Raw genomic sequence first — 27665 nt, 5'->3', positions numbered from 1 at the left:
AGGCTGGTTTCGACTTAGGCAAAAAAATAAAGCCAGAAGTAACTCAATTTTTTTTACAACTAAAAGCATATTAAAGTGTTTAAATGTCTATAATACATTTAACAATTCAGATAATCTCGTTATACATGTAGCTCACACATCTAAATACATTAAGCAAATTTGAAAATTCAGAGTGAAAATGGAATCATCATCATCAACATGTGTCAGGCCTTGTCGAAATCATCGACGATCATGATCCTCCAGTTTACACTATTTTCAGTTGATTAGATGAACCCGTTATTATACAGTTGCTGATTAGTTGCGAAGGCAATAAGGCTATCAATCTAGCTTCCTCTACTTCTTCTTCCCTCAATTTTCCCACAGAGTACCAGTTTTTCTATTCCGTCTTTTCTGATGATATGGCCCAGAGATTTCATTTTTTTCTTGTTTTTTTCATCTGAAGTAACACTTCTTCATTGGTCTTTCTTTCTGTCCAGGATATTCCCAACAATCTTCATAGGCACCACATTTCGGTAGCTTTCAATTTCTTGTTTTGTAAGGGATATTTCAAGATTCACAACCATGCAAGAGTACTGACGTCCACACGTAGGATTTCAATGTTCTTATTTTTTGTGTTGATGGAGATCTTTCTGTTTTTTAGTATTGGGCTCATCCTATTAGATGTGTCTTTTGACATCGATATACGTTTCTTAATGTCTGTGTCGCATTTCGCATCTGATGTCAACATGAATCCGTAGTATTTGAATCGGTATACTTGTTTAATTTTTTCTCCTTTGCCACTGATGTTGCATTTGGGTATTTGTTTTTTATTTGATACAACCATGCATTCGGTTTTCTTGACATTCAGTTCCAGTCCCCTTTACTCGCTTTCTTTTGAAACTGTATTGATGAATCTTTGGAATTGTTTCTTTGGAGCTGTTTTTTTAATAATTATAATAATTAGCTTGAAAAAGTTTCTAAAATGCCATTTGGTCAGTAAGTCAATACTACATAAATATACCGGAAACTTATCATGAGATAGGTGTGGTATTTCTTCTCAAAAAGAAAATAACTGTTGCTATTATTAAGAGTTTTAAATTGCAATGTATAGATGATTTTCTTTCCCTACCCCCAATTTTTAATGCTTATATTTGAGCCACAGGGTTCACAGTATCATTAAAATCAACCCCCATGGGATTTTTTTCGCTCTGAGAACACATAAGAAAAAAATATCGAGATATCAAGGTTTAAGAAAGGATTAAGAAAATTATTTCATTGTTTTTCACAGGGTTGCACGTGAATCCCTCCTTCTCACTAGACCATTTGATGGGGTTTTGGGAGTTTGTTTTACAGTAGATAAGGTTTAAAACCAATAAAAGTAGAAGTTAAGTTCAATTGTCGAAATATTGGGGGTTGGGTGAAAAACCCACACCATTTGATGTATATTCAAAAGAAAAAGTACAGATTATACACCTATATTACTTACTAGTATGTGTTTAGAACAACCATAAAGCACACAGTAGTATGTAAACCATTTGCAGTTATATACAGTATATTCAATTTTGCATCAAAGGAAAAATAATTTATTAAATTATCGCCAGCAATTGGCCTTCAACTGTCGCAGTTGATTTTCAAGTTCGACAATTTTTGAATGCGCTGCCTCGCGGTCTCGTCTCTCGGCCTCAAAGTCTTCGGTCACGGCGCGGATTTGTTCTCGCAGGATACTGACATATTCATCGTCATGGGAAGACTGGTGGCGATCCTGTCGGATTCCGGCATTCTTAAGTTTCTCTATCTCCTGATCCTTCCGGTGAATAATGAGTCGAAGTTCTCTAATGGAGTCCTGTAACTACAACGAAATTAAAAGCAAGGTTATGGTATATTGACGACATCACAACAAACGAAAGAGGTGATCCAACGTGTTACAAATACGGGGGTACTGACCTTTTCATTTTCCTCTTCTACTGATGATATTTTCGCTTTCGCGTTGAGAAGAATTTTGTCAACTTCTTTTTGTTGTTCATCTGTCAGGCTGGCTCCGGACACTCCATTGGCGAAATTGTGAGTTTTTCTGCTTTTAAGTTCATTTTTCACAAAGTTTTCCCTTTCTTCGTCATACTTTTGCCATCGCAAATTGGCTTCGATAACCTGCATTTATCAGAAAAGTTGAAAGATTTTGAATAATTTTAGTACAGTGCTGGATGTAAGTATCCAAAATTCAACACCCACGAACTTTAAAATGGAAAACAACCAATTTAGAAATGAGTCTGCCTTGAGACTAAACTAAATACACCATGTATGCTTATTATTTTCTGTCTAATATATTGATGGTAATATGTAAAGAAAAAACAAAACACATAATATCTAAATTTTGGAATAGAATATCAACCTACCTCTTTCAATTGTTGTTTCAAGCGTTCGTTCTCAGTTACTAATCGACTCTGCTCTTTTGCAGCCTGTTTCTTAAATAAAACAAGTCGGGTAAACTATTGGGTAAAATAAATACACACATCACATCTTCAATTTCACTCCATCGAATAGCTGGGGAAGTCGTATAGTCCTGTGTTCATATTCACCTTATATTATATATCGGATATATAACTTAAACAAAACGAAAATTTCCTGTTTACTGAGCGCGATAAATCATTATCGGTCGAGATACTAGTTAATAAATACACGTAGGCCCAATGATTCAAGACTTGGACACATACCCGCTTATGGTATCCACGATCTAATTTATCAGCCAAGTCTCTGCACAGTGCTGCAGTTTCTGAGAGTTGCTGTTTTGATTTTCGTAAATCAAGGTCCAGGGTCTGGCCATCGTCTTTTCTACTGCCTTTTAGTTCTGGTTCTCTCTCTTGCGCTTCAATCCTATATCCTGGTTCTTCGGTATCGCTCTGAAGCAAAAAAAGTATAACTGTTAAATATACATAAAAGGCCTTATTGCTTTTCATGTTATTCATTTCTTAATTGCGAAAAAGTAGTAATAAAGCATGTACTTATACCGAAAAACGTCCAGCCGACGTCAACTGACGACCGATGGACACTGCTACTCCTTACACCCAAACCCAATGCTGTGGTGCATTTCACATGCTGAAGCGTCCAAAAAATAAAATTGAATGAATTCAAAGTTGTATTTAATTTTCAAAAACGTTATACTTGTAGGAGATTAAGAACAAGACCAGTGATGATTGAATTTTCAAAGTAAGTAAAATGTTTCACAGCTGGACTTTTTGCATTTGTGACAGTAACGTATGTTCCTTTTTGGGGATTAGACGATGAATTATTTTTATTACTCATGGTTGCAGGAGAGTGAAACTTTAATACAAACTTCTTCTTCATTCTTCTTCAAACTTCTTCATGTGGGACTCTAAAATAATCCATCATAGTTTGCAATCTGTGAACTTAATATTTTTAAGAGCAAGCCCGTAACCGCATTTGCACTTCTACATTGGGTCCTTTTAAGCAAAATGAAATAGGTTCCCCTTTCATTCCCAGGCCACATGCCTGACCCCGCGTTCAACAAAATATGAAAGACTCTCAAGCCTAAGAAACATCATTTATTAACTAACTGTAATACTGAAGTCATTTACCTTTGAATGGATAACTTGACCATCTTTTGACGGCGACGTATTTTCTTCAATGTCTGGGAAGATAAAGTCTTCCATGGACAGAGATGTGATATCAATATGTCCCCTTTCATTTTGAAGAGTCCTCGGCTTTGGCTTGGGCAAACTCTCATCTTTTGACATCATAGTTTCTCGATGGTTGATCCTTTACTACATGCACTTTCACTTAGTCCCATTGAGTTTTCCTCCTTGAAACTTCATTCTAGTAAAAAAAAATATTCATGATGATTAGATCCTTACTTTCCAATCCTGTAGACGGTTTCGTCCAGATTGGGTCACAACTGACGCTGTCGGTAATTTCTACTCACTCTTTGGTTATACTTATACCTCTTCTGATGCAATTTCCCTCCTCCTGTTACAACATGAACTGTTGGGATAGAATTGATTCTTCATGAATATTTTTCAGTAAAACTATTTGAAGATTCAATAAGACTATCTTCTCGCGAACAAATTGTTTTACAATTTCACTCTCATTACCAAGAACACAGTGCATTATTTCCGCTGGTATCGAAAGTGTATGCTAAAACAAATCTTTCTTGCTATAGGTATGGTTACATTCAACAATAAAAGGGGAATCCCCCGTCTGCAAATAAATGCGACCTCATTTGCATTGGAATAGAGTCATATCTGCCATTTTGTTTCTTGTCTTGCTGAACAAAAACGTTTGTTGTACAATGCCATGAGTAGCAACCGCTGTTTCTTTGGTGTAAATATATCATATACACATTATTGTACATATAGTACATACCTAATCGCATATCCTCTCTAGGCACTAGGTATAATGGACACTCACAGATATTCATGTAGGCCTACACACCTCATCGGTTATGTGCGTCGTTTTATCTAAATTGCAACTAACGCAAGTTCGTTCTATGTAACAGACAGTTAACATTCCTAGAAATATATTCAGCAACGAAACTAATCAAACGCCTTGTTTAAGAATAGACTTGCTTCAATCATACCTGTGAGTATACTTGCACTAACTGCCAGGTGGCAAAATCCCGCGTCTTTCTGTGACTAAAAACAGAGGTGAGGTCAGCTGACTAGGGGATTTCCCTTTCTCTCTCTTTCACGCGCAGGGTCTCTACGAAACGAGCAAATACAATTTTATACAGCGAAAAAAGTACACGCAATGATGTGGAAAAGAAGCAAAGCTTACAACAAAGAGAATGTTTGAAAACTTTTATTTATAATATCTTTTTTATGTATTTTATTGATAAGTAACAATTTTAATGAACTTCTATGAATGTTAAATGCAGTAGCACAGCTTTTAGTCTCTCATAACTCTTAGTAGGGTGGGTTTTATTTATTTAAAAGGTGAGACGTTAATAAAATCATTATTATTATTATTATTATTACTATTACTGCGACCATATGGATTAGTGTACAGGAAAATCAGTAGAAAAATCACTTCAACCTTTTCGCACTCCAATTCACTTTTCACCCATATACATAGGCCAGTATATTTCACCATTTTAATATCCTATTTTAGAATTTCGCTCTTGACCTATTTTTTTCGTTTTCCTTTTAAAAAAATCCAATGTGTGTGTGTGTGTGTGTGTATTTTAAGTAGCATTTCCACTTTTTTAAAGATATAGTCTTTTGTTTTTATTCAGAACAACCTCTCATACTGATCATAGTTCTAAAACAAGTCCTTTTTGTGTTTCCCCTTGTTATTCCGATTCCTTTTAGTTTACATAATTAGTCTTATGCTCCCTTGCAAAAACACTACCTATTAGTCTAATGATTCAGTTTTGCCGTACTGCAGCAGTGCGTTTTTGTTTCTTTGAAACGTGGCACAGGAAATGAGTAACATGCTTTCCCTGCATGTTCCCAGTTTTACTTACTTGCTGAGGTCATATCTTGTTTTAAGTTATTAATAGATTTTAGATTTATCAAGTGTGCCACAGCGTTATTTTTTGTGTGAATACATTGGTTAAAAAAATAAGAGGTGTGTGTGTTTATGTGTAAGTGGGGTGGGGGTGGGGGCAAGTCCCCTTAGTCGGGAAATTATTATACAAGGACGATGTCGAATGTTTTTTGTAGACTATGAAGTGAATCTACGTTTACAGGTCAGTCATTCTTTGCTAGTGGTTACAAAATGTTGAATTTGACCGAAAATTTCAAACTTTCTCTGGGAAGCTGTAATTTTGCGATGTGATAGCTACACCATCACAGTTTATCATTTCATAAAAAGGGAAACAGCAGCTGCCCTTTTTAGGGCACACAGGACAGTTGAACAGCTATACCCACCAAATCCAAGACGCGTTACCCTGGGTAATAGATTTTGCACAAACTAATGAAAGTCTAATGGAATGTTTTCAGTTTTAGTTTAAATCATAAGGGGGTGTTGTCTCAATGCTTCAAAACTGGTTTTGAAGAATTTAATCCACATTTCATAATTAATAAAAATGGTGAATATGTGGGTCACGGTAACGTTATTGACGCGGGTACAAAAACTTTTTATAATCATGTAAATAATAACAATATTTTTGCTATTATCCATACACACTTCATTCATGAGGGGCACACCACTTTCACATGCTTTTAAAATGGAATTGACAAACACAGAGGAATAATGCACATATTTTATTTACTGTAACTCTGTCATATGGGACACACACTGAACAAAGTTGATCTAAAGAATGTTCCAGATTGTAGTTTTTTATCAGAACTATTATTTTTTTATTATTATTTTAACACAATAAAGTTCAGTTAAATACAAAATTTAACAAAATGAAGTTCAGTGTAACACAAAGTTCATAATTATAACATTCTTCCTGACATATGTAGACCAATGGTGATATCTGTTCTGTGCTCACTAAGGCATCCACTCTTGGGATTCTGAAAAAAATTCACACAAAGAATCTGTTAACTCTGATAACGAACAATGGATAACCTAAGATCACAAATAGTTTATTGCTTATTCAAACAAAGTACAGTGCATTATGAGTGGCAAACACGCATTACTGAGACACATTTTCTTCACCCATTTTCGGTGCTTCATTGCGTAACGTAAGTGTTGCTAGTAATCCATTATTGCTGTTTTTACAGACGGTTAAATTTTAAACGCACGGAATACAGTGTAGCAGCTTAATTTAAGACAAAACTAAAAAAAGTAATTCAATTTCGATGATTGAGTTTTCGAGAACAAGAGAACATGAATACGGTATCACCGCGTCACCATGTTCAATATGACCTTTAGTCCCCCATGTGAAACAGATGCAAAACGAAAGTTCAGACGAAGTCACCCTACTTATAGAATGGTAAAAATCAATCGGTACACAAATATGTTGAAACAATTGAAGAAAAATGAAACGAAACTCATTATTTCTCACCTTCATACAAAGAAGATCCCAATAAACAATCCTGTGACGGTTAAATCGAGGGAATTACACCTGTGCCCTGCATCCTATCTCGACAGCGTCATTGCGTGATATGTTATCAGAATGGGCCACCCGCCAGTTTGAGCTGGTTTTTTTTAGTGTGCAAAAGAAGCCATTCGTGTGTAAGACGTCATCAGTTAGTGAGTATGGAAGAAGATCGCTATCGATGTATAATTTTCACGCGGCATTTTAAAGTCGTCTGATAAAAATCGATCTCTGAAGTTTCAGCGTTGCGAACGTTATATTGGGACGCGGTGAAGAAAAATCGACCTTGCTGAGCAATAAATGTGAAATTCTTAAGAAAACTGATATTATCATGGACTTCGTGACACAAACTAACCGACATACTACTTTGGACGATTGAACAGTTTTAATACGGAAAGATAGGATTAGATGAAATTTTCATCGGGGTGGGACACCGCATGTATCGTAAGTTAAGCTAATTTTGTGATCATTTTTCAGTGACTTCAAATAAATTTTTATTTAAATAACAATTTGCACATTCTGTTTATTATATCTTCTTGCAGTAGATGTATTTCCTGCTTCAATAATCCATTCAAACCCTAAACAAACTGTTCTTAAATAGAGGTAGGGTCAAAATTCCACAAAAAGGACGCCATTTTGAGGGTTATTTCGATATATTTTCTGCTTTTTCTATTTTTTTGCTTTTATAACAACATCCTCCTTGCTCATGCAGCTTCTTTGATTTGTTATTGAAAGATACACAACGATGTCATGAGAATTTGGTTGGCTATCTAAATTTAAATAACATTCTTGTTATGGCCCCCCTGCAGTGCACCACTAGCAAAGAATGACTGAGGTACATACTGTATATTACCACAGTCAAATTCCAAATAATCACGGTCGTCCAAGGAAAAGAGCGTTTGTAAACCCGCATTGTCAACCGAGGACTCTTGGTGACACCTTTCTCATTACTGGTACTGATGGCCATCTCTTGCTCCAAAGAGAAGCGTCTTCTTTACTCCGTCTCGATACGCATGCCTAGTTCACCACCATTCAATAAATGCTTTTGTCACGCACAGTATTCATTACTTGCTATTCGACGCATTTTTAGAACGATAAGGCAGGAGGTTGTCTTGACATGAAATACATGGTGCTCACAAAGCGTAAACCATCAGGTATGTCAACTCAGAGGAGGTATATACCTAACAGGTGTAATGACATGTTTGTAAACATAAATAAATGGGAGAAGACTGCACAGCACCTCTGCGTGAAAGTTGTAGTATTTTATAGTTGAAATGATATACCAAACTAGCCATAATCTAGTATAGGGTGAACTATTTGGGGACCTTTTGGGACATAAGAGAATAGCAGTATTCAATCTTCATTTATGCGTTTTTATTCGATACACAGAGTGACCGAAATAATGTACGGCTATGTTCTTTAAAGTCGACATTGGTATAGTCGCCTATCATGGCATATCGCCTGTTCTTGAAACGCCCCCTGTATCACTGAAGCTTGATTTAACTCACTCAGTGCTGCGGTTAACTTTTGGCTTTTTATCTAGGGTCATGAAACGTATTAACTCAGTCATTTCCTCAGATACAACTTAAGCCTACAGTGTGCTGACGTGGATAGAAGTGTTTCGCAGAAAGAAAAAGGGTCCACAGGAATATGGGAACCATGTAGGGATGAAAAGACGCTTTGGTAAGTAATCTGAAGTAATTACAGAAATGTCTTTTTAAAGAATACATGTCTGTCAGGTGTAATGGCAGGATTCACGTTAACTAGTATCACCAGGCGTAGGCAATATACGGAAATGTGCTCCCCCCCCCCCCCCCCCAACTGAAATTTAAAACTTTAAAATGTCCTTTACATACAGATTTTCCATGGAAAGTACAGGTATTTACTCATAAAAATCCCCGACCCACCCCCTTCCCGACCCCGTATAAAATTAGGATCTCGAAAACCTATACCTGAATTTATGAACTCGGCGTACTGACTGCGGCGATTTCCCCGCACACGCTATCCGTCGCATCGGTAGCGGCATATGTTACAGCAAAGAGATGCAAGTTTTCAATGTCAGTCCTTTGAAACTCAGGGTTGCCAAGGCGGCCTACTGCAAGCCCACAGTCCCCATCGCTGTATCTGTTGTGTTGGTTAATGTGAATTACAGGTGTTGTGACCATTATATAGATTGTGACTATATATAGCCTGTGCTTAGGCAATGTTTTCCCCCAACATTTACCAATTGAATAACTACATTGCGATAAGTATTGTGCCATTAAATCCAGAATAAAATGTCGATTAAGAGTGGAACGGGTTCCTAAAAATATCGGCCCATGCAACGGGAATTTGAAAAGAAGTTATACAAACCTCAAAACAATTGAAGTATATGTTCAACAAATAGTATGAAAAAGGTAACGCTAAAACGTAAGTGAATTGTTTTATTTTCGCCTTAATGTCTTGTTACCTACTTTATTTAAAGACCTGTGTAGGCCAGCCAAGAAATCGGAACATGCGAACTATGAAATACACTGAGGTGGATATTATCTGAGTACAAGGTTTGTAATGATCCTTTCTCACGGGATTGACTCTCACATCTCTCTCTCTCTCTCTCTCTCTCTGTGTGTGTGTGTGTGTGTGTGTAAAACATGCATGAGCAATGACTGAGGTTACACATTATTTCCAGCAAAATGACCAATGGAGATGTATTACTCGACCCATTTCCCAGCGACGGTCGCATCCCAACGGATGAAGAGATAGCCACTCGGTACATGGCGCTTCCTCCACTACCCTATGGGGGGACAGTGGCAATATATGCAGTAGGAGCCTTCAACTACCACCCTCTCCTACGTAAAGACTCCGGACTTCTGACGTACTCCGTATTTCGACAACTATGGCCAAACGAATTCCCAGAGTGCCAGAATCCTAGAATAGATTTCCAGGACAGGGACCAGGTTTCTCCAGCTGTGATCAAGTTTAAGTATAGGAAAGACTTGGAGACAATCGTTGCAAGGGTGGAACCCGCTTTATGGGTGGTGCTCAATGATATATTTTCCGAATTCATGAAAAGGAAAAAGAGGACGGGTGCTAGCGGTCTTCCTATGGAGGATGTCTACTTGGACGATAGCAACCAGTGGTTGGCAAATTTATTAAACGCGTCTAAAGGAATTCCTATTCGATTTTAAGCGTTAAATACGTTAACGCACCTGTATGCACATATTTATTTTATTCTATGATGTATATACATACATGAATTAATTGTCTGTGAGTATCGAATTTCATCAATTTAACCAAATTGGATATCAGTGCGTTCCACGTGCAATATCAAGTAACCCTATAGACATCCTCTTACATTGACTTGGCTGATTTACTTTTAAAAAGTATTTATTTTCATCCGTCACCTTATCCACAGGAAATCCCCAAAATCACCCTGAGTTGTACAGTCTATCAGTACATGCGATAGCAGTTTCTGATCTCAACATCGAGGACGGAATGCGTATTCGGGCTAGAGATCGTCAGTTCTATGAAATTCTTTGACATTTCTAAGCCAAGTCGATTTAAATTATCCCGAGTTTCAGATTGAGGACGTTAAATTACGTCCTCAAGCTGATAACAAATCTAAATACGTTATGAAACTCAGGGTGAGTAAAATTTGAGATATAAATAAGAGTTTACAACACATTTACACCTTTATAAGCCAGCTCATGCGACATAAAATAGGCATTTATTGTGAGGACTCTTGTTCACCAGTGGCCCAATTGTGTGCACAGTTATTCATGTTCTACGTGCAGCAATGTCCTAAATGGATAGGGACGACATCAGTGTCATACTGATATACGGGTCAACCTGGACAGATGACCCTTGGCTCTATCTTGTGGCACGGAGACATTAGAAATAAGCTAGGGCTCTGGCTTTGGATACTTGGACAAACTATTTTTGAACATACAGTTTTGAATACGCTACGGCTTGTGCAATAATAAACTACTCTAAACCCAAATAGATCTTTTCACGAGTTTACACAAATGCAATAAATAAATAAATAAATAAATAAATAAATAAATAAATAAATACATTTTATTCAAGTAGTCGGAAAGATTTGTGGCGAGATTTAAGCTTATTATTGGCAAAGCGAATATCCTTAACCAAGCTAAAAGAACACAGTCGCCTATCGTTGAGTAAGGCTTCGAAACTAAATTAACTATCTACAGTATCAGGTAATTTATCTGTACTAAGCGACTGTTAACAGGAGTGCAAATACATTTCTATTTACGACCTGCAGAAAGCATATTTTCATGGACTGATAAAGTGCAGGCGGTAACGAATGCTTATTTAATGCCCTAAGAAGAAAATTGACCGAGAGAGCAGTATAGCCCTGTACAAACGAAATCAAAAGTGCTTTTGGCTTCGACATGAAAGGAGTTAGTCCCGTTCTTATCTCAGTGATACTGGCAAAGCAATTTACAACGGAGATTTTAATAGCTAGCGGCAGAGTACCTTTTGCATATTACAACACTGTTATGTATATACAAGCAGGAATGGAATCAGAGAATGCAATTAGGGGGAGGAACACCACATTTTTCAAATCTGAAATATTCTCCCATTTTAATCATTTCTTTTTTACACGAAAAAAATGCATTTTCCTTGCTTATAAAAGGTTATACACACGTCTGTTGCTGCAATGATGGCCCCATAAATAATCTTACTTAAATGGGCAGTACACGGGCTTAAAACAATCATCAGTCCCCTATTCGCTTGTAATAACCCGTCCTTACATTCCGAGTCACGTTGAAGCATTTTAGGTTATGAAAAGTTGAAGCTCGAAAACAGCACAAAACGGAAATGCAAGGGATACATGTACACAGTCGTTCGAATTAAACCAAGATAAAAGAATGACGACGTTTTCGGGCTTGAAAATCAATATTTTTGGGGGGTATTAAACAACTAAATATTGTTGAGAATTCAGGAAACCCCTTGCACTTGCCCTTTAACCGATGACCAGAACCTGCAGGTGCTTGTACATAGGCCATTGCTCAGTCTTGGCAAATGCAACCCATCGACACCTGCTATGAAAGCAAAATAGTTTCGTCAGGTTACCCATTTAAAATATTGCTCAGATATTGCACCCTGTGTTTCAAGCAGCTTTGGAAACCCTGTATCATCAGCACGAAATGCTATATGCCGGACGGTACCAGAGAGCGGGTACAGGATAAAAGTGACTTACCACCGTGCTCTGCCTAGGGTTGTTAATGTTATCATTTTGTTGTGCACAATAGCGAATTACTTCAGATACTAGTTTTAATTTAAGACAGCCGGTATGAAACTCTCTTTATGACAGTTTTTGTGACGCAGGCAGCATGTTGGTTTTGTAGAAAAAAAATCAGCCAGAGTTTTGAACCCAAAATCTTGAAAATAAAACTCAAAGAATCAAAAATCCACACCATATTCCAAGATGTTACTTTCTTTGTTACAATTTTTCATTTGTAATTTTCAATAAACACTGCATATAGCGGTCGAAAATAACAAAAAGATAAACAAAATTCAGTATCTTTCTTCTTCCACGAGACTTCATGATGACTTACTAAACATAACGGTCTAATTGTACTAAGGCTTGGTGAGGTCGACATGTTTAGGATGCAGGTCCCCTTTAGTGGTCCACACCATGTTATAATTGTCAATAAAATTAATTCAAAGTTTTTATTTTCCTTACCCTGACCAGGTTACATTATTTGAAAACGACACAGACAAGGCAAACAAACATTCACTTACTACACAGTGTGTCCTGAAATGTACCAACTCTTTAAATGCCAATTTCTAACTTATTTTTGTTTTTGAGATTATTTTAGTTTTCATGTTGCTATGTTTTTATGTTATTATTCTGATGTTAATTTCTTCAATTAAAATCATTGAACTTGCAAATCAAAACATAAATATTTCATTATGGGCAAGCAAAGAGTGAGTACATTTTTGGAACATCCTGTATTTGTATAATTTTTCAACCAGTCTCTTTAAACAATAAATATTTCCAAATGATCCTGGCACTGTTGACAAATGCCCCCATAAAATGCATCAATTTACGTTTATCATCTTTTATAGATTACATGGGTTTCTTCTACTGGCTGGTTCCACTGAGTTCCTCCATCTAGTCCTCTAAGAAAAAGAAGTTTCCGGTCTTTTTCTGTTCCGAATCCTAGATAAGAAGAATATATATACATGTAAAAATAATGAAAGCCAATCTGTTTTACAATAGAAATAAAACAGATATGTTAAAGTTTCAACATGCAAGGCATATAATATGTATTAGAATGTTTTTTTTTTTTCAAATCATTTCAAATTTCACAGTTCCATTTAGTATCCATTTTCTTTGTCATATTAAATTTAATTAAACACTACACACATTCTGCAAGCAACATAAAAATAGGCCCATTTACCTTGACAGAGTTGAGTTTGTTAATTCTTGGTCTGAAGTTATTGGGATCTCTTCTGAAGGTGATATTCAGACTTTCCAAGAACTTGTTCATGCCATTCAACAGTGACTGCGGGCTAAAACAGGATGGATGTAATATTTAATTTCAAACTACAGAGTAAACTCCAACTCAAAATGGTGCCTGGAGGCTGAAATGCAGATTTCTGTTAATATATTCACTCAGTACATAAGAAAGAATGCCAACACCATTAACCAATACAGAGATCTGGCACTAAGACAATAAATGTTTCATGTATTATTGCTCAATCTTCATTGTCCTTTGAAACTTACGTGTTAGCTCTGGTTTTAATGGAGGGTTCCCCGTCAAACATGACCACTCTGTCAGCTAGATATGTGGCCATTATGAAGTCGTGTTCTACAATAAACGCAGTCTTCTTTGCATGGAGAATGAATCTGTAAACAAAACAGTATGCTTGAAATGTTCATCCTGTAGTAACTTGTTTAAGATGCAAACCTTTGCACCCGAGGTACAAAGACAAATACTGTTAAAGACAATAGTTGGTCCAGAATAAGACGGTCTCAAAATAGTAGCTGTCATGAGAACAGGAAAAACTGCTTTGTTTACTTTTTACCTTGTTGACAAAAAAAAAAAAAAAAAAAAAAAAAAAAAAAATACACTAACCTAAGTGAAAAAATATCCTTTTTATTACATACCTTTTAATAACTTTAGCTGCATGCAGACGTTGTTCTGAATCCAAGTAGGCAGAGGGCTCATCTATCAAGTAAACGTCTGCTGGTTTTCCCAAACACAAGGTCAAAGCCACTCGTTGTAACTCACCACCAGACAAGTTTTGAACCTGAACAATACGTACAGCAATATTTGAAATAATTATGAAATAACAAATGAAATTTAACATCATTATTTCATTGGAATGAGTGTGCGTGTGTGTGGGGTGGGGTGGGGGACCTCCATATGCATCACAATTGAGCTTGAATTGAAGGGATGGGTTGTCCAACCCATGATTAAGTTCATACCAAGAAAATTAAAATTTCTCTGACCATGTTAAGACAAATAAAAATACAGCTGTGTCATGTGTACGTGTGTGCATGCATGTCCACTCACTTCCTGGTCCAACAACTGATCTATCTGCAGAGGCTTCATGACATCTGTGATAAACTGAGGGTGAACGTATGAATCTCGGATCTTATTGTGTAGCAGCATGCGCACCGTGCCTTGCGACTTAGGACTTATCTTCTGGGGCTTGTAACTCACATTCATTGTTGGTGGCATTTCTGGAAATTTTTTTGTTAAGCATTATTAAAATTTCCAATTAAAATTGCAATTTGATGAGTGACATACCTTTCAAAATAGAAAACACCTAAAGATGTAAGAGTAACAAAAGCAACTCTTTTTTTGCATTAAAACATTCAAAAAGAAATAGACGTTGCTAGGGAGAGTGCATGACATAACACTGTTAAAAATTCAAAGCAAGGACAATAAGTTCATCTTATTTCATAATCTATGTTGAAAACAACAACTAGAATTATTTGCTTATTCTTCAAAACTTAAATAGCGATCAAGAACTTATTTTCTCAATCATCAAAACTTAATAATAATAATTATTATTATTATTATTATTATTATTATTAATAATAATAATTATTAATACAAATCATTAAAAAGTCTGAACTGACCTCCATCATCAGGTTTCAAAGACCCTGCCATCATCCTGATAAAAGTGGTCTTTCCTGTTCCATTCTCCCCCAGCATCACCACTATTTGTGAGTCTGTGAAATCTCCAGACTCAACTGTCAACTGGAAGTTACCTGGAAACAGACGTAGCTATTAGATATTTTGCTTGAATAATTAAAATACTCACCCTCAGTCACACATCCATTGACATTACCTTGAAAACAGCGCAGTGTCCTTCTAATTCTAACAAAAAAGTGACCCTGAGAAATGGGGAAGCATTTTCAGTGTTTTCAAGATGATAATTTATGAAGACACATATGATTAAATTCTTACAGTAGTATTAACCACCTTATTAAAGTCTACCTTAATACTATATTTTAGCAAAATAAAATTGTAAACTTCCTAGCTACTTGTTCTAATATTTCCAATCTTGAAAACAAAACATTTTAATCAGTATCAACTTTTCATGTCGTTTCTGAAAAAGGGAAAAAACTTTCTGTAACTGATCACCAATTCAGGCAGATAATTTCCATTAAAAACCAAACCTCCAATCTTACCCATGTTTTTCACCATTCTTCCATAACTGTAGTGACACATTCTTTTTATTTCTTCCTCAGAGGCTGTCTCAGCTACTTTGAAAACAAGTGAAGTTTCTCGGAAACGGAGATTTTCCGTTGGTACAAAGCCATCCAAGAAAACATTAATTCCTGGAAAGATACACCAAAAACTACATGAAATTCTCAGTCATAGACAAGGTGAAATCATCTCTCAATGGCTGTTGCAAAACATAACAAGATTCTCTGTACTCAATCTAGCCCAAATCCCCTTGCCAAACTGAAGTGACCATATTATAAGGGTTTCACTGGGTCACAATTAAGTGTCCTGATATTAGGCCCCCCCCCCCTCCCTCCACACCCACACCTCATATCTCTGCTCTTAATCACAGACATTGCCTCTCACCTTCCCTGACACTGAATGGTAGTGTCACTACTCCATAGGCCCCTGGGACTCCATACAGACAACATATAAAGTCAGACAGGTAGTCCAGAACTGACAGGTCGTGTTCTACCACAATAATAAACTTGTTGGCCTCAAGCAGATTTCTTATCGCTATGGCAGCTTTTAACCTCTGCTTGACATCCAGATAGGATGAGGGTTCATCAAACATAAATCTGAAACCCAGGAAAAGGAAATGGATTCTTTTTAATAAGTTTCTGTGTTTATATATCACTTGAAGAATAGATAACATTCATTTTGAATAATCCCTTGAAATGCAATTCATAACTGCAGGAATCTTAATATTAGTATGAATTTTTCATGCATAATAACTGTTAAATATTGCATTGATACAGCATATCACTCAGTGATCAAGCTGTAGCATGAGCTAAACTGATCAACAGCAGCTCACATGTCAGGGGGAAATAAAACTAGGTTGTGCCTTACATGTCTGCTTTCTGTATGCACACCATGGCAATGGCAAACCTCTGCAACTCCCCACCAGACAGGTCTTCCACATTGCGGTCTTTCACATTCAGGAGATCTATAATATTAATAAATATATTTTTAATTTAGTAAGTGAATAGAGCAGCCTTATATGAGGATGGATGGATATTAAATCTACCCAGCTTTCAGTGATACACATAACAGGATTGCTGGGGGGTGGGTGGGTGTGTGTGTGTGTGTGTGTGTGTGTGTGTGTGTAGGGATGGGGAGGGAAGAGAAAGCAGGGAAAGAGAAACAGAGAAAGGGGGGGGGGGGTCATGGCAGACATTTAGAGTCAAATTAAGAAAACATCATGTTTTGTCCACTACATGGTGGTAATTTTATTTCTTTCCACTGACCTGACAACCCCCATTGCCATTGTGTGAAGTCACTACATCAAGAGCAAAAGCATGAAATTTTTTTCTACACTACAAAGAAACAAATACTTAAAAAGAAAAAGAAACAGTTACCAAGTTCTGTGCAGACTGTATCTTGGACACCAAGGTCATCTTTCTTATCAAGTAGAAACTGAACTGATCCCTAGGAAAAGAGACATTCTCATGGGTAAAATTTGTAAAATACTGAAAACCCTGAAAATGTAACTTGCAATTTCTCACCAAATTTAGACCATTTTTGGTAGATTTGTAGATCACATGATGACACCACCTCAGGAAAAATAACACCAGTTAATTAAATTAACCTCTCACGCCTACACCCCGTTTGTGAAAACAATATGTATAAACATTAACAATGACTATTTTTCACTTTTAAAAGTCAGCAATTAGCCAATATACCAAGAATCCAAACTATGTTTAAAGACAGCATATTCTGATCAAAACAACAGTGGATACACACTGCATTTTATTCCTCTTCAACAATATCATTACTATTTATTACCTTCACAGCTTTGGGGATCTGGTCAACATACTGTGGTTTCATGACAGCTTTGATGTCATCTTCCAGGATCTTGGTGAAGTAATTTTGTAGCTCTGAGCCACGGAAATGTGCCAAGATTTCTGTCCAATCTGGAGGGTCCTAAACACAGGGAATGAAGAATGTTAATAAATTCAAGATTAAAACAGTTAAAATTTAATGGCACAGTGCTAGTTCATGTCTCGCCAGTGAGATAGATTTTAGGAAACCTTTGCACAGTTTCTTTTCCATCAGCAATATTCCATACAAATAATGTAGCAATTAAAGTATTCAGTTTCAGCAATGTCTACCACTGTCAATGTCTACCATTACATGTGGGTAAAAAAACTGACAATAACTTACTGCAAATCTTCCTAGATTTGGTTTCTGTTTTCCAGCTAAAATTTTAAGTGCTGTGGACTTCCCAATTCCATTTGTTCCTACCAACCCAAGCACCTCCCCAGGTCTGGGAATGGGTAGTCTGTAAACATGGATTATAAACATAAGGCAAAGATATTCAGAAAGCAATGTCTGCTCTCTTAAAGATTATCTAGATTTAACTGGGCTTAAAAGTAAAGTAGCCACTTTTGTTCAATGGACCATACAAAAAATCACAGCTCTGTGAAAAATAAATTAACCAGAGATGAATCAATAATAACTTCTCTAATACTCTCATCTAATATGACCACAAATCTTGAGTTCATTTTACTACACTTGAAGAAGTTAAAAACTTACCTGTGCAACTTAAAAGAATTGGCGCTATATCTGTGAGTGGTGTGGCTGCTCAAGTTACTAGGCAGATTGATAATGTTAATAGCTTCAAAGGGGCATTTCTGAAACAAATGCATTTTAAAACAGAAAATTCAGGCACTAAAAGGTAATTCTTTCAGACTTATAGAAACTGGTCATCTGACAACTCAAATTCATGTCATCTGGAAAAAATGTTGTGAAATGTATTTCTTTTGGTATTAGCTAAAATCAATAATTCATAGCATCACTCAAAGTATTTGAATTACAAGGAGTGCACAGTATAAATTATAAACTGTACAGAATGGAGATTTTCTAATGCTTTTTCTTTATCTATGACCACTTTATGGAGAAGATCTCTCCTAAATATTCCAATTAAAAAAAATATATGCCAACACACCACCTCTCCAAAACTTTGTTGTTGTGACAATTGAAACTTTTCTCAGTATTAAAAAAGACAATCAATATAAAGGTCTCCAGAAAGATTTTACAAAAATTCAATGCTACAGCTTACCTTTGCACATATACCACATCCTATGCACAAATCTTCTGATATAAAAGCAATCTTTACTGTAGGGTCTACTTCAATACATAATTTGCCTATAAAACAAAAGAAAATGCCCATTTCTCCAAACATACCCAGTTTATGCGTGTTTTTTTTCACAAAATGTAGACTAATGAACAAGGATTCAAACAAAACAGCTGTTGTAGATAAGTATGTAGATGTTTAAAATGTTGAACAACCATGTTAATGACTTGATCTTTTCAATGGGGAAAATTGTGAATTTTACAGATAATGTATTTTTACAAGTCATAAATTATGAGAATTACAACATTCCCATTGAGGGGCAGCAAGAATATTTAAAAGCAGGCAACCTAATAGTCCCATTCTATACAGTAAAAGCACCACAAATGTTATACAGGGATGCTAGTGGGGTCCGGAAAGAAAACCTGAACTTTTTTTTGGCAAAGACCGGGGGGGGGGGGGGGGGGGGGGGGGGTACAAATTGATTATGAAACAATTACTATATTTCAAATTTTATTTAATAAATATATTGCAATATATGTCATCACAACTTCATGGTAATTTTCAACAGTTGTTTCCAAGGATAATCTTGACATTGACAAGATGGAAGTGCCATCAGTACATAAACACCTACCACCCATAGTAGACAGTAATGATCCCTCACGTAAGCTTGATAATCACCAGCATGATAATGATAGTCACTAAATGTTAATCCCTTTCATTTATCATTTTCAAAGATTGGTAATGGCTAATATTGTCTGTTCCCCTCTCCGCGAAATCCATTTAGTTTGGTTTAGTTCAAAATTCCGCGCACGCGGTGTCAAAACTTTCCACATGGGTGCCGACATTAAAGCCTACATTTCCAACCAATCAAGCGCCATAAACAAATCACGTGCTACGGTTGTGACTAGATATTGTGTTGAAACGCAGCTCTGTCGCAATGGTTGAAATGTGACGTTCCTCTGACGCATCGTTCGTCCAGTCCGCGACCACGTTAAAAACGAGAATTCCGGAACAAAATATAGTACCAGAAAATTTTATAACTGGACGCAAAAAAACGGAATCCCGGTAAAAACCGGAAGACTAGCATCCCTGGTTATACATAAATATATATGGGCCATTCCGTGGTATTTGGTCCGCAGACCTCAAAATTTCAACAAGGCAGCAAAGCTGTCAAATGTACAGACAAAAAACAGAAAATAAAGATGCAAAAAAGGTCATTTTGTCAATTTTGATGCAATAATAAATAATGCTTATAATAGCACTGTCAGTCAACACTGAATTTTAATCTTGCACAACAGGTAACATGGTCAATAACAGGAGCGGACCCAGAGATATTTTCTGACAGTATTACAAAGTATCTATGTTGATCCATCCTCCATTTTGATGGTGTTCCAACAGAAAAAAATAGATACCAGTCAATATAAACTTAATAACCTGACTGTCTTCCGGAAGACCTAGAAGATGGTCTCAATCCACCCCTTCAATAAGATTACAGTTTCAGGACCATGAGAGTTCAAATTCGCATTATGAAAGTCTCAATATTTGAAAAATGATGACAGTGCATAAAATAATATTACATAATGTTTAAAGACATAAAAAACAATACAACTGCTTATGTAGAAATACAGAAAATGTGCAGAGCCCCAGGCAGATGACAGCCTGCCTGGGGCTAAAAGTCACAAATGCAAGTGTTTGAGAAAAAATTATAAAGGAAAACAACAAAACTAGAAAAGCACTTTGAGAGTGCAGACCTCTGCCAAGGCAGCAATTGTTGATTATTATTGATAATTGATTGATTATTGATCCGGACCACCACCAAAAATTAATCATTGTCCTCTTTGGCCCCACTTCTGACAGTTCCTGAAAATTTCTGCAAAATCAGTCCATAACCTTTTGTGTTATGTGGATGACAGACAAACAGGGGTGAAAATATAACCTCCTTGGCAGAGCTTGAGGTAAATATAATTCCAATGAAGCTGCTATTCAAACTTTTAATCTTCCAGTTTGATATATATATATATATATTTAAAACTTATTTGCAATATTAAACAAAATTTACCTGCATAATTATCACTGCTTCCTTATTATTAATCTAGCAGAGAGCTTTACCTTTGGAAGTTTACAGGGAAATATCAACAAGTGTGCTTTACGTAATCTCATTTAATGGCCTATTAAAGCAAATGACTTTATAACTCTGAAATTAATCTAGTGATACCCAAGGGTAATTTAAAGACTGACCCACTCAAAGGTCTTCAGGCCCATAAGTCACACCTTAAGAAAAGCACAAAACCATAATGCCCAAAATAGGAGACTACCAATCCTGATGCAATAATACATTATGTTTAACTGCACAGTCAACATCAACTTATGCACAACAGGTAACACAGACGAAAGTAAAAGCATAAGGCTTCAGGCCCATCAGAGTTCAAGTTTATACTTAGAAAGTGCCAGAATGAGAAAAATGAAAATTTCACAAAAAATGCATAAATACAATAAACATGATAATCCAATAGAGCTGGTTTTCTCATGAGCTGAAGGCCAATCCTAAAAATCGTACTTGTAAGTTTAAAATTATAATAAGTAGCACAGTTTTCTTTTCATAATGTTTGCAGTAGCAGTGCAAAAAGATTGTCAATTTTGATGTAACATTACATAATAAATTAGAGAATAATTATCACCAATTTTTGTTTATTGACTATAAATAGGATGGACATGTAGAAAATATGATTACCATTTGGCTTCATGTCCATGGGAGCTCCGAGTCCCACAATGAATATGCCAAAAAAGATAATGAATATAACACTAAAATGTATAACTTCCAGAAAAAGAAGCCAATTAGACTGCTTTTCTAACTCAGGCTGCATTTTAGTCCTGTGTTTCTTTTTTGAAAGTTTGACAGTCATAAGTAACACGGTTTTTCCATAATGGTCATCAAGGCAGCAACACCAAAAATTGTGTTTTCTTCTATTTTGATGCAACATTACATAATGCTTAACAGCATAATGACCATCGATTTTTAATAAGTGTCATGGATTTTCACAAAATGTGACTAGCACGGGTCTTCAAGCCCGTGGAGGTTCTAAGTCGCACCTTGGAAATGCCAATATGTGAAAAATTAAATTTTCACAAAAAACTGTTTAATTGCCAGAAAAATTTACCAAACAGACTGCATTGCCTACTGAAGCTGTATTTTAGACCCATGTTTCTTTCCTGTAAGTTTGAGAACAGTAATTGACATGATTTTCCTTAAATGGTCATCATGGGAGCAGTGCCCAAAATAGGGGTTTCTTCAAATTTTGATGCAACATTACATAATGTTTAACAGCATAATGACCATCAATTTTTAATTATAAAATATTAGTATCACGGATATTCAGGAAATGTGACAAGCAAAGGTCTTCAGGATCATGGAACTTCAAAGTCACACCTTGAAAATGCCAATAAGTGAAAAATTAAATTTTCACAAAAAACTGTTTAATTGCCAGAAAAATTTACCAAACAGACTGCATTGCCTACTGGAGCTGTATTTTAGTCCCATGTTTCTTTCCTGTAAGTTTGAGAACAGTAAGTGACATGATTTTCCTTAAATGGTCATCATGGGAGCAGTGCCCAAAATAGGGGTTTCTTCAAATTTTCATGCAATATTACATAATGTTTTACAGCATAATGACCATCAATTTTTAATTATAAAATATTAGTATCATGGTTATTCAGAAAATGTGACTAGCAAAAGCCTTCAGGCCCATGGAACTTCAAAGTCACATATTGAAAATGCCAAAATGTAAACAATACAGCACTGTTCTGAAATGGGTTTTTTTCCATTTTTAACACTTTTTAAACATAAAACAAAATAAACAGTTTACTGCCATTTTTATATGACCAATGAAGAAAATTGATGAGATGGGAAAAGTATCAATAGAACAGTTTTAAATGCCCAACTTCCTCCATTCTGAGATTCTGAACATAGTGGATGAATGCATCTGACAAACTGCAATGATATGAGTGTATTTCCATTTTTGACACTTTATTACACAATACATGATAACAAGTTTACCATCATTTTTACAAAATCAACTAACAATGTTGTAAAGATGCAGGAAATGTCAAACAAACACTTTTACGTATCTTATTAGTTCAATAATGAGACTGTTAACATGCCTAAGAATTGAATGTGAGGAAATGTGAAAAAACAGCATTACCTTTTAAAATAATGGACTGATTATGCTGATTTTCAAACTCAACCTGCGTTTTAGTAAGATTGGCCCCTCCTGTGAGTATAATGACAATTGGCCAATCTGTTTTTCTTATATTGTGTTATCAGTGTTGCATATATACTGAAAAAAGTGAAAAAAAACAGCATAAATTCCCTATAAGTGACCCGATCGTGCTGATTTTTGAACTTGACCTGCGTATTATGAATATTTATCAGTTCTGTAAGTTTCAAGCCAAAGGGTAAAACAGCTCTTCATTTATTGTGTTATCAGTGTTGCAAAAATGCTGAAAAAAAGTGAAAAAATAGCCTAAATTCACTAAAAATGACCCGATCATGCTGATTTTCGAACTTGACCTGCGTATTATGAATATTCATCAGTTCTGTAGGTTTCAAGCCAAAAGGTCAAATGGTTTTCCATTTATGGTGTTATCGGTGCTGCATATATGCTGAAAAAAGAGAAAAAATAGCCTAAATTCACTAAAAATGACCCAATCACGCTGATTTTCGAACTTGACCTACGTATTATGTATATTCATCAGTTCTGTAAGTTTCAAGCCAAAAGGTAAAATGGTTTTCCACTTATCGTGTTATCGGTGCTGTATATATGCTGAAAAAAGTGAAAAAACAGCATAAATTCCCTATAAGTGACCCGATCATGCTGATTTTCGAACTTGACCTGCATATTATGAATATTCATCAGTACTGTAAGTCTCAAGCCAAAAGGTACAATGGTTTTCCACTTATCGTGTTATCGGTGCTGCATATATGTTGAAAAAAGTGAAAAAACAGCATAAATTCCCTAAGAGTGACCCGATCATGCTGATTTTCGAACTTGACCTGCGTATTATGAATATTCATCAGTTCTGCAAGTTTCAAATCAAAAGGCAAAATGGTTTTCCACTTATCGTGTTATCGGTAAAAGTGCACGGCGACGGCGACGGCGACAGCGACGACGGCGACGACGGCGACGACAGACGCAGATGATGGCTATATGTACAGACACATCTGTGTCTGTACATAAAAAGGAATCCTACTTATAAAACTTATAATTTCTGAAACCAGACATCATAAGACACCAGAATCCAAAAGAAATTTTAGGTTTTGATGATTATGATTTTATTGACACTTTTATCTGGAAAACTTATAAAATAGTGTCACGGAAGGACATTTTTATTTTTGATATATTTTTCATAATAGAGGTCATTTTAAACAATAAAGGCTAAATACATTAAATATAACCTATTTCTTACATTTAGTCAGGTGCATTAGATTAAAAAAATATTTGATTATAAAATAATGGATTAATCAATATCAATTTGTCCTTCCGAGATGATTTTGGTACCTATTTTTTAAGTTTTCTCAGTAACTACAAAAGTTAAAAACTTATAACTTCATATTCTCCTCAACCATGAAAGGGGCCAACAAAATATGAAATTATTTTTGCTTAGAACCACTTCAGTAAGAAATTAAATCCAAACATATAAGCATTAAACATGACACCTAGCACAGTGGAAGCAAGTATGAGGCATTTTGATTGGACCATAACAGGTCATGTGACCAATGAGCCCCAAAACCCTTATGTCTTACAAGATAGTATTGAACTTAAAATTCACAATTATTATATATAGAAGCATTTTAAACTGAGAAACATTTCATTTGAATGAATAATATTGAAGTTATTATAATTTAGACAATTGATTATATTTATAATTAATAGATTTGGTAAGAATTTCTCAAAAAATGTCCCAATATTATTTAAAGATGATCAGAGCAGATGAGAACTTATATTATAGTCAAAATTAGTAACATGTTTGAAGATGAAATATATTGCCATGGAAAGACATGTTTACATTTGATATTATTCATCAAAATTATGCTGGTATGTATTCATAAAATATTATTATTAGCCTTATTTTACATTTTATATAGCCATGGACAAAACGTCCTTCCGAGACGTGTCCTTCCATGACGCCTACTTGATTTTTTTATATGCAAAATTTTCAAATTTATTATTTTTTTTCCAAAAAAATTTTTATACACCGAGAAAGTAAAATAATCAAATATTCATATTTTGATTTGATTTTAAAAATATCTACACAGACAGAGCAGAATTTTAGTGTTGAAGTTGAAAGTTAAAATTCCATGTCCATTTCACGTCCTTCCGAGATGCTAACTATTTATTATAATTTTTTCGTAACTTTAATTTTTTTAAACCTAATTTTTTGCCTAATTATAACTTACATATAGAAGAATAAACATACAAAAAATGGACCTTGTAACTTTTTTACTTTTGAAAATATTTTCATTTGAAGTGTCAAATGTCCTTCCATAACAGCAAAAAAATGCCACGGAATGGCCCGTATATTTTATGATTAAAGGATGATGTACCTGTATCAACCTATCCAGCAGTCTTAAATTCTGGAAGTCCCAATTTAATAAATGATGCTTAATGTATACAAACTAAGCAAACGCTTAAATTAACTCCTTTTCAAACAAGACACTTATCTATGACATACCCATTCTGTTTACAGGACAAGACTTTTTGCATTCTTGACGACATTTCTTAGGTTTACATCTGTCACTGTTCACAATAGCGATCCTAGTCAGCTTGTCTTGTTCCTTTCCAGCCATGGCCAACCGGGACCCTTCTACTGGGCAGTGCTATTCCTGAAATGTTCTTCAGAGTTTAACACATGCTTTTTGTTTCAATATTCTGTTTTAGTAACTGAATTTGTGTTAACACAATGAAGTGACTAAAATATTGTGTTAACTGTGTTAACAAGTAATTCTGAACCTAAATGTGTTAATATTGTAGGGCCTGCTCAGCATGGGGACCATTTCCACAGATATTTGGATCAATCTATCTCCCTGGGGAGTCTCACTAAATTGCTGTCAGCTCGACTTCCCACAGATATTTGAATCGGTCTGTCTCCTTAGGGAGTCTCACTAAATTGCTGTCAAATTGACCGGCTTAAATGTCTGTCACACCTAGTAAATCAGAATTTTGTCAATTAAAAGTACCCCCTTTTCTGAGTTCAAAATTTTTTGTTGTTAATTTAAAGCATTTATGCTGTTAATAGAACATTTCACATTTTTTAGAACACAGTAAGACTTTAAAGTACTTGAGTGAAGTTGGAAAAGCTATGTGGTCTATGATGTTGTTCATTTTGCTTTGAGACGTACTAGACAATTAAGCTGATTACAGATTGATCCTGCTGGACCGATAACTTTTAATCTGAACACAGCCTACCTGAGTGAGTAAGCAGGGTTTGAATTTTAATCAAATAAAAAATATGAAGGAAATGGGTCATCTTGGGCAATCCATTACATATTGTATAAATTTTCACATTTCCATTGCAGAGATTCATTAATGATCCTCCAATATCCAATCTTTTGCTTCAAACTTAGGTCACACAGGGAAAGGAACTCAATGGTCAAAATACACAATATCTCGTGTCAAGACCTGCACCAGAAATTAATCAGGTTATTGTCTTTAAATGGTAAGTTGGAATGGACAATATACAACTGCAAAAAGAAGATGAAAACACAATGAAGTCAAACCGATCTATCGTGGCTATCCAACATATGGACTGTTAATTTCGCCACTCAAGTTTAACTTTACATAACATTAACTGTGAAACGTTTCCTATTTAAACATAGAGATATATTCTTTGTAAAATATCTAAAGAATGTGTGTTGACTAACCTGCTGTACTGGCCTAAAACAATGATCGTTTGAGACTTCAATCTCTCACACCTATTTCACTTATCCGTGCAATCACCAAGATGGCCACCTAGTCATGCCTGCGCAAGAGCTTGCACGCAACTTCCGTTTGCATTAACTTCCGCCAAGGTCTTTCAAGATTGCACACCGTCTGTTCCCATGTTTAGACCTATCTGCAGCTTTTGATACAGTCGATCATGAACTACTTATATCTTTTTCTCGAAAATTATGTTGGTATCAGGGACTCTGCACTTAGTCTTTTACGCTCTTATCTTACAGGTCGCTCACAACAGGTTTTAATTAATGGAATATTGTCAAATGTGTCAGAGCAAGGAGTTATAACAGTTATAACTCCTTGGTCAGAGTTAGCTTGTGGTGTACCTCGAGGCTCAAGGTAGTGTTCCTGGACCTCTAATTTATTGTATGAATCCATTACCTATTGGGGCCATATTGAGACATCGCAGTATTGGCTATCACATCTATGCAGAGGATACACAAATTTTTACATGCTGTAATGCAGAAAATCCTAATGAATCAATTGAAAAGCTGTCTAGGTGTACTGATGATCTACTAGGGTGGTCGATAAGAAATAAGCTGAAAATCAATGATGGAAAATCTGAACTTTTAGTTGTAACCCAACCACTTAATCAGAAAATATCACAAAAATTGAACTAAAAATTGGATCCAGTATCATAAAGCCAACACCCTATTGGTGTTTTTTTTAGATAGAACACTTTCTACATGTATGAATAAGCAAATTGCCAGCATATGCAAGTCAGCAATATATAACATTAGGAATATAGGTGCAATTCGTATCACCTATCTGACTCTGCTCCAGCTACAGTTACAAACTGTTTAGTAACATCTAGATTGGATTACTGTAATTCTATTTTATATGGTTGTCCAAAAAACCAGATTAAAAGACTGCAGCTTGAATAAGCTCATCTCACATCTCAGCTAGATTATTTACTCGTACATCCA

The 27665-nt window shown here is 35.6% G+C and overlaps 3 protein-coding genes and 1 long non-coding RNA gene across 9 annotated transcripts; 1 reads left to right on the top strand and 3 right to left on the bottom strand.

The window, feature by feature from the left end:
* Nucleotides 1–1438: 1438 nt before the first annotated feature.
* LOC106174525 (uncharacterized) lies at nucleotides 1439–4692 on the bottom strand. Of its 4 annotated transcripts, none has more exons than XM_013556125.2 (6): nucleotides 4571–4692; nucleotides 3573–3810; nucleotides 2691–2876; nucleotides 2373–2441; nucleotides 1924–2127; nucleotides 1439–1828 (listed from the first exon to the last, which is right to left on the bottom strand). In XM_013556125.2, the coding sequence occupies exons 2-6, from the start codon at nucleotides 3732–3734 to the stop codon at nucleotides 1571–1573; spliced, it is 879 nt and encodes a 292-aa protein (XP_013411579.2). In that variant the 5' UTR covers nucleotides 3735–3810; nucleotides 4571–4692; the 3' UTR covers nucleotides 1439–1570. The 4 variants fall into 4 exon arrangements, with proteins under 4 accessions (XP_013411579.2, XP_086864463.1, XP_086864462.1 ...); XM_087008337.1 differs by having other exon boundaries at nucleotides 1439–1822; XM_087008336.1 differs by having other exon boundaries at nucleotides 2373–2435.
* A 1492-nt stretch (nucleotides 4693–6184) lies between these two features.
* Nucleotides 6185–7947, bottom strand: LOC147762917 (uncharacterized). Its single transcript, XR_015333416.1, has 2 exons — nucleotides 6947–7947; nucleotides 6185–6452 (listed from the first exon to the last, which is right to left on the bottom strand). It is a non-coding gene; the product is annotated as an uncharacterized LOC147762917 (long non-coding RNA).
* A 91-nt stretch (nucleotides 7948–8038) lies between these two features.
* On the top strand, nucleotides 8039–10952 carry LOC106170901 (uncharacterized). 3 transcript variants are annotated; one of them, XM_087008340.1, is made up of 4 exons: nucleotides 8039–8133; nucleotides 8523–8662; nucleotides 9444–9519; nucleotides 9648–10952. In XM_087008340.1, exon 4 carries the CDS (start codon nucleotides 9652–9654, stop codon nucleotides 10144–10146), a length of 495 nt encoding a protein of 164 aa, XP_086864466.1. In that variant the 5' UTR covers nucleotides 8039–8133; nucleotides 8523–8662; nucleotides 9444–9519; nucleotides 9648–9651; the 3' UTR covers nucleotides 10147–10952. The 3 variants fall into 3 exon arrangements, with proteins under 3 accessions (XP_086864466.1, XP_086864464.1, XP_086864465.1); XM_087008338.1 differs by lacking the exon at nucleotides 9444–9519; XM_087008339.1 differs by lacking the exon at nucleotides 9444–9519 and having other exon boundaries at nucleotides 8055–8133; nucleotides 8558–8662.
* Nucleotides 10953–12403: 1451 nt separating this feature from the next.
* LOC106174575 (ATP-binding cassette sub-family E member 1) lies at nucleotides 12404–26853 on the bottom strand. Its single transcript, XM_013556191.2, has 16 exons — nucleotides 26667–26853; nucleotides 25478–25628; nucleotides 18734–18819; nucleotides 18208–18305; nucleotides 17836–17953; nucleotides 17458–17595; nucleotides 17031–17100; nucleotides 16522–16618; nucleotides 16039–16250; nucleotides 15636–15785; nucleotides 15081–15212; nucleotides 14509–14678; nucleotides 14100–14242; nucleotides 13716–13838; nucleotides 13390–13501; nucleotides 12404–13148 (listed from the first exon to the last, which is right to left on the bottom strand). Exons 2-16 carry the CDS (start codon nucleotides 25590–25592, stop codon nucleotides 13101–13103), a joined length of 1812 nt encoding a protein of 603 aa, XP_013411645.1. The 5' UTR covers nucleotides 25593–25628; nucleotides 26667–26853; the 3' UTR covers nucleotides 12404–13100.
* Nucleotides 26854–27665: the final 812 nt, after the last annotated feature.

The sequence above is a fragment of the Lingula anatina genome, chromosome 3 (genome assembly GCF_051362555.1).
Source record: "Lingula anatina isolate TDL-2025a chromosome 3, LinAna3.0, whole genome shotgun sequence".
NCBI lineage: Eukaryota > Metazoa > Brachiopoda > Lingulata > Lingulida > Lingulidae > Lingula > Lingula anatina.
The sequence above is the reverse complement of the archived record's forward strand: the minus strand, read 5'-3'. Positions and strand labels throughout refer to the sequence as shown.

Excerpts from the sequence above, each read along its gene's own strand:
- LOC106174525 (XM_013556125.2), bottom strand. The coding sequence starts at position 3,734 with ATGATGTCAAAAGATGAGAGTTTGCCCAAGCCAAAGCCGAGGACTCTT. Across the intron at positions 2,442-2,690 it reads ATCGTGGATACCATAAGCGG|AAACAGGCTGCAAAAGAGCA; the intron begins GTATGTGTCCAA and ends GTTTTATTTAAG. Across the intron at positions 1,829-1,923 it reads TAGAAGAGGAAAATGAAAAG|TTACAGGACTCCATTAGAGA; the intron begins GTCAGTACCCCC and ends ATTTCGTTGTAG.
- LOC106170901 (XM_087008338.1), top strand. The coding sequence starts at position 9,652 with ATGACCAATGGAGATGTATTACTCGACCCATTTCCCAGCGACGGTCGC.
- LOC106174575 (XM_013556191.2), bottom strand. The coding sequence starts at position 25,592 with ATGGCTGGAAAGGAACAAGACAAGCTGACTAGGATCGCTATTGTGAAC. Across the intron at positions 16,619-17,030 it reads TACAGTCTGCACAGAACTTG|ATCTCCTGAATGTGAAAGAC; the intron begins GTAACTGTTTCT and ends TTAATATTATAG. Across the intron at positions 13,839-14,099 it reads GCAGCTAAAGTTATTAAAAG|ATTCATTCTCCATGCAAAGA; the intron begins GTATGTAATAAA and ends TTTTGTTTACAG.